General features: G+C 45.8%; 1 protein-coding gene across 2 annotated transcripts; it reads left to right on the top strand.

Annotated features, from left to right (window-relative positions):
• The first annotated feature begins 378 nt into the window (after nucleotides 1-378).
• LOC106601604 (protein FAM117A) lies at nucleotides 379-8,177 on the top strand. Of its 2 annotated transcripts, XM_014193938.2 has the most exons (8): nucleotides 379-904; nucleotides 3,465-3,610; nucleotides 5,642-5,737; nucleotides 5,984-6,097; nucleotides 6,591-6,707; nucleotides 6,881-7,064; nucleotides 7,151-7,307; nucleotides 7,390-8,177. In XM_014193938.2, the coding sequence occupies exons 1-8, from the start codon at nucleotides 787-789 to the stop codon at nucleotides 7,649-7,651; spliced, it is 1,194 nt and encodes a 397-aa protein (XP_014049413.2). In that variant the 5' UTR covers nucleotides 379-786; the 3' UTR covers nucleotides 7,652-8,177. The 2 variants fall into 2 exon arrangements, with proteins under 2 accessions (XP_014049413.2, XP_014049414.2); XM_014193939.2 differs by lacking the exons at nucleotides 379-904; nucleotides 3,465-3,610 and adding an exon at nucleotides 4,491-4,955.
• Nucleotides 8,178-8,867: the final 690 nt, after the last annotated feature.

Here is an 8,867-nt window from a genome sequence, read left to right on the forward strand (position 1 = left end):
TAAGGTATCTGTGAACAACATGCATATCTGTATTCCCATCAATAGATTAGGGCTTAATTCATTTAAATTGACTTATTTCCTTACCAACTAACAAACTAAAATCTTTGAAATTGTTGCTTTTATATTTTTTTAATCAGTGTTGATAAGGAGTTTAATCCATAACGTTCGAACATTAAAGAGGAATGTGTGTGAATGTATTGTGGAGTGGGAGGCTCTGGTGTACGCTGCTGGTTTGAGTTTTAATAAACTGGGAGGGAATGTTATGACTTTCGAGGGCAGACCCTTGATAGATAGAGTTTATGACCAATAGAAGTTAAGTCGTATTTTTCAGTACCCAACCAGATCAAGAATGTGTCTTTAGCCTCGCCCACTTGTAAGTAAATTGGACAGGAGAATTTAGCTAGTTGAGCTGTTGTCAGTTTCAGACACAAGATTTGGCAATATTTTGTCAAATGTGTAGCCTGATAGTTTACATAATGTAAAGTTATAATAGCCAACGGTGGATGATCAGGTTGGGCATTTAATAGTTTAATTGTGAACTAAATGCACGGCTAATATTTTAGAGATTTATTTTAGTTCAAGAGAAAAGTTGGAGGAAATCATGGTCATCACAAAAGAAGGCTGGCTGCTAGCAAGAAGCTAACCATGTTGGATACTTATCATAAATAAATATTGAAATACGGGCTAATTTAAACGGAAAAAGAGGTCGCTAAAACTACTGATTGTGAGCTTTGATACGGTTGCCTGTCGAAGTGCTTTCGGCTGCTTCATTTTGCACTTGGGGGGATGTCGTGCAGAAGTGAAGCGGCTCGGGGGGGCACCCCTTGTCTACAACCACTTCGAGCCACTGTCCCATTCCAGCTTCACAACAAAGCACAACCGCGCTGCAAAGATTCCAAGACTGGTAAATACAATTTTGGTGCCAAGTAATGTCACTTGCCAAATATTACACTATGGTGGGAATGTCGCTAGAGTTTGCTTTGTTATTGCTGTCTATCACTAGTCTAACGGGTTTGTGGGCTATCTATTATGATAAACTGTTATAGTATCTTACGGCTTAGCTACATGGGTCTATTTTACGTGCAGTAGCGTCTGGCCTCAATTTTTCTAAACAGACCACCGACTTTCAGTGAATATAGCCTAATTTCCACCATGCGTCAGCCATCCCCCATCCTGCTCAAGCATGTATTTTGATGTGGTTCTCTGTAGGACCCTATAAAATGAAGTGTTATGAAAGCAGAAATGTGCTACTTAATTTGAGAATAGTGTCATGTTTTTTCCAATTCATTATTAACGTTCCACCACAACTGGAACATCAGCACAGGGACCCCTCAGGGGTGCGTGCTCAGTCCACTCCTGTACTCCCTGTTCACTCATGACTGCATGACCAGGCACAACTCCAACACCATCATTCAATTTGCAGATGACACAACAATGGTAGGCCTGATCACTGACAACGACGAGACAGCCTATAGGGAAGGAGGTCAGACACCTGTCCATGTGATGCCAGGACAACAACCTCTCAACGTGATCAAGACAAAGGAGATGATTGTGGACTACAGGAAAAAGAGGACTGAGTACGCCCCCATTCTCATCGACAGGGGCTGCAGTGGAGCATGTTCAGAGCTTCAAGGTCCTTGGTGTCCACATCACCAACAAACTAACATGGCACTCCAAGCACACCAAGACCATCGTGAAGAGGGCACGACAAAACCTATTCCACCTCAGGAGATATGGGTCCTCAGATCCTCAAAAGGTTCTACAGCTGCACCATCGAGAGCATCCTGACTGGTTGCATCACTGCTTGGTATTGCAACTGCTCCGCCTCCGACCACAAGGCACTACAGAGGGTAGTGCGAACGGCCCAGTACATCACCGGGGCCAAGCTTCCTGCCATCCAGGACCTCTATACCAGGCGGTGTCAGAGGAAGACTCCAGCCACCCTAGTCATAGACTGTTCTCTCTGCTACCGCATGGCAAGCAGTACCGGAGCGGCAAGTCTAGGTCCAAGAGGCTTCTAAACAGCTTCTTCCCCCAAGCCATAAGAATGCTGAACATCTAATGAAATGGCTACCCAGGCTATTTGCATCCCCACTTACACCGCTGCTACTCTCTGTTATCATCTATGCCTAGTCACTTTAATAACTCTACCTACATGTACATATTACCCCGACTAACCGGCACACCCGCAAATTGACTCTGTACCAGTACCCCCCTGTATATAGTCTCGCTATTGTTATTTTACTGCTGCTCTTTAATTAGTGATTACTTTTATTATTCATATTTTTTTAAACTGCATTGTTGGTTAAGGACTTGTAAGTTAGCATTTCACTGTGAGATCTACACCTGTTGTATTCGGCTTTTGTGACTAATACGATTTGATTGACCACGTTTCCATCCACAGTATTAATGCGACTAAAGTGGTACCATATAAAATGTAAGTCAATACAGGTAGTTTCGGTACAATTTTATAAATGCCGACAGGTTATTTGTTGGTTCGACATGGTGGGATCTTTTTGTGTCAGTAAAATGTATTATGCGAGAAATACTGGTGGAAATGCCTTTATTAGCAAATGTTGATATAATAAACACAGTGGAGGCTGGTGGGAGGTGCTGTAGGAGGACGTGCTCATTGTAAAGACTGGAATGGTATAAATGGAACAGTATCAAACACATCAAATATATGGAAACCACATGTATGACTCCGTTACAACCATTACAATGAGCCCATCCTCCTATATCTCCTCCCACCAGCCTCCACTGAATAACCATCATATTGAAGTGAACTTGGAGTCGACATGATATGGTGTGTGGTCCTCCCATTATTACTCGGGGAAACCATAGTTTATTAGGCTACAGATGGAATAAGTTCTGAACTTCACAGGGTGATGGAAGTGCATGGTGATCTTGATGCTCCATTCCAGTAGATAGAGGGTTTTATTCTGGTGACATGATTGATGCTTGACTGCCGTTTGACAAATACAAATATTCTCGCTCTTATCCATTTTAATCTCATCGTGTAGACAACCCTACCTGCACTGTATCTTGCCAGTCTTGTGCAACATGTCTTTGGAGGGCTTTGCTGTAGGCTCAGTGGCTTGGCTCACACCTGCCAGAGATTACTTACAAAGAGCTGCCAATACACACCTACTTGTACTACGAGCTCACAAAGCCCTGCGAGGGGGGGCCGGAGGAGGCCATTTTATGAACTCCTGCTGGTGCTAAAGTGGTTTTCAACCTCCTTTACGATGTGACTTTGTTCTAACTACGTTGTACCGGTAGGCTGAGCGTTGAGTTTGTCAGACCAATATGCTGTCAAACTGGGGCACCGTCGCACAAAACAGCCCTCCATACAAGATTAGCATCTGTCTTCTGTTACAAATATTGACCTCATCACACACTCGCAGTATAAAGCAGACGCGTTTCATATCAGTAAATGTGATGTCTTTTGGCTTTTCCTTAAGGCGACAGGAGAAAGTCTCGCCCCCCAAAGCCGACCATTCGTCGCACCCTGTCCCTGGATACAATTGTTGGACCATATCTGCAGGGCCGGTGGCCCAAGGAGGCAGAGAGCCAAGGAGTCACCTGTGTCAATGACAAGGCCACGCAGGTAAACTCACCGGACTCAGTCACAGCCCAAATGTGAATTTAACATTAACAGCCATTAACTCCTATAGATCTGAAACCGAGAGGAATATACTCTTGTCAAGCCTGTATTGATATTGCTTAAAAGCCATTTGTCGCTCCCCATTCAATTTGTCACCGTCGTTGCTTACAATGGCCAGACTTCTAATCTATGAAAATGTGTGTTATAAACACTGTTGTCCTATTGTGTAATATAAAGACCAAGTGAGCTATCTGAGGCTGGTGCTGCAGGTGTCTAGCAGTTCCATTCTGAAGCTGAGGAGCAGTGGAAGGCAGCCAACTGGAAACAGTTGTTTTGTTCTCTTCATCCCCTGCTGTCTCTTCAACCTCCCCCCTACTGTATCCACCCCTCATCTAGTGCACAAAGCCTGGGCTAACCTAACCACACTCCACCACTGTGCCCTCAATCTTGACACAGTTTATTCTGAACAACCCCCCTGTCCTCTATTGTACAGAACAGACCCCCCCTCATTGCTTTATTTAAGATGATATAACTGTCTCCTATTGTCTGCCATTATCTCCTTTCTTCAGTAATGAAACTGTCACTTTTTCCCATACAACCAGCTTCTTGTGGATTTGGGGGAGTTCCCCTCTGCCACAAACTAAAGAGAGACCCAATCTAAACAATTTGTAGTAACAGGTTCAAAACCCCTTTTGTAATACTTAAAAGTAAATGTACATCAAATCAAACACGAGGCTGAACTGGCATTCAAAGCGTTAGACACCCAGAACATTCCATCACCTTTTGACCGGATCTTTTTATAGCCTTGTGTCCCGTGGTCATGTTTGGTGGAGGGGGGGAGCAGTAACACTACACCGACAGGGTTGGGTAACTGACTGTCCCTCCATGACACATTTAGCCACGGTGTCTGACCACGGCTCCACCAGATAGGGCGGAAGATGGCGTCAAGGTTTTTTGTCGTTTATAGCCCGGGACCGACTCTGTTACACTACTGTGTGTCATGACATCAGTGTGGAACTCTGTGAGAGGACTGAGAGCTCTAGAAGACTAGACCCAGAGAGAAGACTGCATTTTGGGGAAACGTGACCTGGAGAGGAACCTGCATTTGGAGGAGAGGAGGCCCAGAGAAAATATTCAAGTTAGGGGGGGCAGAACAGAAAAAAGAAATTGATGTTGAGGAGAAATTGGGCATCAGCAAGAGGATCCTGTCCAGGCTGTGTGTGAAGCAGGAGTGTGGAGACGAGGGAGGGCAGCTCAGCAGATAGACCGCCACACACCCACATCCTCCCGTCTGCCAGCAACGCTCACCCCAGGGCTTGTGGGCATTAGAGGAGTGGGGCCTATGTCGGTAGGAACGCTCCACTGTCCTCTCTTCTTCCTCCTCAGGCATGTGAAGACATGGAGCTCAGTTGTGATGAATGAAGGAGGGACAGCACAGGATGTCACCATGTTGATTACCCAAACTCTGTGGCGGTCTCCTATTCTGTGTGAATACGGCTGTCACTACATGTTTTGTGTACTAATGTCAAACTGTCTGTGCTGTTGTCTTTTTTGCTGTAGCTGATGTGTGATACTTGTTTATTTGCATTGCTGTGGTTTTTGTTTTACTCATTTGTAGGGGGTGTTGTCAGCAACAGTGGTTTACTCCTCGCCTGCCTGTCTGCCTCTGCACAGCTGTGTGACTGGCAGGTGTGCCTGACAGCTGTAGGGCACCACTTCTGTGCTCTAGTCAAATCATGTAGCTAGGGTGCTGTTTCACTTCCATAGGTGTAAATTGTACTGCTAGAGAAGAGTGAAACGGGTTCACTGCTCTGTTCTATTGAAAGGTCAATCTTAGAACTCGTAGATAAAGTTACCAGTTGTGTAGTTAAATGATCGACAAGAACATAATGCTCTCTGATTCCAATCCAATCAGCAATGTTTCCACAGCAAAAAACTATTTTCAAGTCAGTTTAGTTTTTCAGAAAGTGTGTTGTGCAGAGTTGTATAAGCAACGTGTGGCTGGTTACTATAACAACCCTGCTCCTTCCATAGACTCCCAGCTCCTGGGCAGAGGAGACTCGGGGAAGAAGAAGTGTTGGCGGACACAAACGCTCAGCATCATGGGGCAGCGCAGAACACTTGAGGGATGTGAGTACTTCCTTTGAATGTAAATGTTTACTAAAAAAGGTCCTTTAACCAGGAGCTTGTCAATCAAACATCATTCTCACAATACACCAGTAAAACTCAGATGGGACTATTTTTACTCTCCTGTTGTCCGCGGTGACTCGGCCAGTCACACCCCTGTCTCCCAGTTGAATTATTCCTCCCCTCATTCTTTCCTCTGAAAGACAAGCGTCTCTTCTAAGTCCTTTCCCCTCTATGACTTGGCATCAGGTGGTTAAGCTCAAGCACCAGCTACAGAAGCGCTCCCGACACGCCCCTCCCTCTGGGGGATATGAGCGTCCCCACCACCCCCTACCTGGAGGCCATGTACCAGGCGCTACACAGGTACGTCCTATACAGCCCTCCCCATAATACTGTGGATTTGATCTGCACTCTGAACCCGTCCTTATTTATACTGCAACTTGTTTACTTGAATTGAAAATGTTATTTTTGAATTTGAATGTCCCCTGGATGACTGTAACGTAAGGTCATGTATGCAGACAGTGGGACCCAGGAGCTGTTCAGAGTATTTACTGACACAGAACACTGATGGTTGGCCTTCTGAGTTTCTCAGGCAGAGTAGAGAGACGTTAGCAACAGGGCTAGAAAAACAGCACTGCTTTTCTTAGGAGCTGGTGTCATCAAGCTGCCTGGTTGCACCATCGCCACGCTATGACAGGAATGCACATTGACAGGAATACGCTCGTACTCATACGCGTATTTACATGGCCTTTGGTACATACCTTCACACTCAAGCCCCTTTGTGTGGAACAGATCAAATCAGACCATACACACTCCTGTGCTCCATTTTTCGTGTCTTTGGTGCCCCCCCCCCCAGACGGTGCCCCTGACACCCCTGAGCAGGTTGGCCCCTCGGCTGCGGCGCAGTGTGGAAGGTCTGAACCTGGAGCTGGAGGGAGTCTTTGTGTCAGAGACACCTGAGGACCAGCACAAGGTGAGCATGTTTAAATACAGCCAATCTGCTTGGGTACCGGCTGGCTTAGATCCATTATCTCAGCCCTCTATGGATCCACTGGATTCCCCTAGTGACAGCCAATTAGCCCATATTTCTCTCCAATGGCCAGTGTCCCATAGCCTCACTGTACCCTCTCCCTGTTCCCCTGTTAGATCCTGGATGTCCCAGATGGCCACAGAGCCCCAGTTCCTGCCCAGAGGTGCAGCAGTGGTACCCAGAGTGAGCCCTCCCCTGCCTCGTTCGACTCTGCTTTGCTCTCTCCATCTGAGTCTCCCTGTGCCCTGAACCCAGCTCTACTCTCCCCATCTCAGTCTCCCTGCCCCATGGGAGAGCCAGGTGAGTAAATGGGTGGTTTGTTAGACTTGAATGACTTAAATACTGTAGTGGACCTTTTTAAATCATGTTTTTTCCTCTTTGTGCAGACCCTGTGGACTGTGAGACCGTGTGCCCCTCTCCAGTAGTTCTGGATCCCTCTCTGTTGCAGCCCTCCTCCTCCCCTCGTCCCAACAAGACCTACTCCTTCCAGAGGGAGCCTCCTGAAGGCTGTGAGCGAGTACGCGTAGTGTGTGAAGAGGCTATGTGAGTATTGAAACACACACAGACTTTGTGTAATTAGAAATGATTTGGGCTAATCGTCTCTCTTTCTGTCCCTCAATCCCAGGTCTCCCTGTCAGAGAGAGCCTCTCCTCCAGGTATCCTGCCCTGACCCCAACAAGGTGAATTTCACTCCCCATGGAGGCTCTGCCTTCTGCCCTGTCAGTCTGCTCAAGCCCTTGCTGCCCTCCATGGACCTCCTGTTCCGCGGCCTGTCAGTCTCTCCTGTCACAGGCTGCTCAGGTCAAGGCTCTGCCCCCTACCAGACAGTTGGGCATTCGGTTGGTGGCTACATGAGTGGACCCCTCCAGGACACAACCACCATGTGACTGTGGAGATGGGGTTGTTCTCAGACTAATGAGGATGGATTTATCCTAATAGGAGATTAAATGAAGATGGCTGCCACCACCTTGTCAGGGACTGTTATGACAAGCCTCCAGATCTATTCACCTAAGATCAACAAAAAGAGAGACCTCTACAGTGGGTTCTCTGTGGGATCAGGATCAAATCTGTCATTGGTGTTCTATCCCGATTCTCAGAGGGACTTGCTGCTCTGGGTACAGTGATAGTCACTTGCCCCCTTGGTTAGGGGGGGTAAATAAGTTGTACAAATGTTTGTGTGTGACATATTTTTAATCTACACAACTTGGCCTTGCTCTGATACCCTTAGATTTGTTTTAACTAGAGCTTGGAGTCAGAGATGTACTAATTAGTGATGCCCGGATTGACTCATAACACGCTGTCCCCGCGGTTATATCCGCGGGGTGGACGGGTTTAGAGTCATTAAATATTGTGTGGCGGGTGGGTGGCAGGCTGGTTGAATAAAGAGAAACAATACCTTATAATATCCATAAATGTGTAATTATTGTGCAATTTATAAAGGCTACATTGAGGTTCATCTTTCATTATTTTAGGCTATCTGGTATTAGTGCATAAACCTTATCTTCGGGGATAAACTGTATGCACGCCAAATAGCCCACACAGCCAATCGCCAAATAATACTTTTGGGAACAGGCAGAAAAAGTTAACATCAATCCATGGAGGCAAAAAGGACATTGTTAAAGTTTTAATTCAATAAGACAAACGCTACGACAGGAGAGTCGAAAACAAGAGAAGGGAGGGCCAGAAAAGTAATGCTTGGAAAAGATTTGGTTAAGTAAAAGAGGATGATAGCAGTCTTATGTGTGATTTGTGAGGCGCTATACAAACTTGATAGTCACAAGACAGGACTTCAAATAGCCCTATGGCATGTCAAGGGAACTGTGAAATCTGGGCACTGACTTGTAGGTCTATAACCTCTCACATAGTCTTAATAATAACTCCTGCAGAATTAAGCATTTCTTGCAGTAAAATTATACACTAAATGTAGGGCTAAATTTGGAACAGAAGTGGAGAAATATGATTTATTAATGCATCTTGAGAGAATGCAATGCTCAGATACCATCTGGAGAGGTGCTGTCTTCATAAAAGCTGATAGTATTTCAACCACAAAAATGCATCAAAGCCGAACTGAAATCTTATCAGAAACACGTTTGGTCGTTTTCA

The sequence above is a fragment of the Salmo salar genome, chromosome ssa03 (genome assembly GCF_905237065.1).
Source record: "Salmo salar chromosome ssa03, Ssal_v3.1, whole genome shotgun sequence".
In the NCBI taxonomy this organism is placed as follows: domain Eukaryota; kingdom Metazoa; phylum Chordata; class Actinopteri; order Salmoniformes; family Salmonidae; genus Salmo; species Salmo salar.

Excerpts from the sequence above, each read along its gene's own strand:
- LOC106601604 (XM_014193938.2), top strand. The coding sequence starts at position 787 with ATGTCGTGCAGAAGTGAAGCGGCTCGGGGGGGCACCCCTTGTCTACAA. Across the intron at positions 3,611-5,641 it reads TCAATGACAAGGCCACGCAG|ACTCCCAGCTCCTGGGCAGA; the intron begins GTAAACTCACCG and ends CTCCTTCCATAG. Across the intron at positions 6,708-6,880 it reads CACCTGAGGACCAGCACAAG|ATCCTGGATGTCCCAGATGG; the intron begins GTGAGCATGTTT and ends TTCCCCTGTTAG.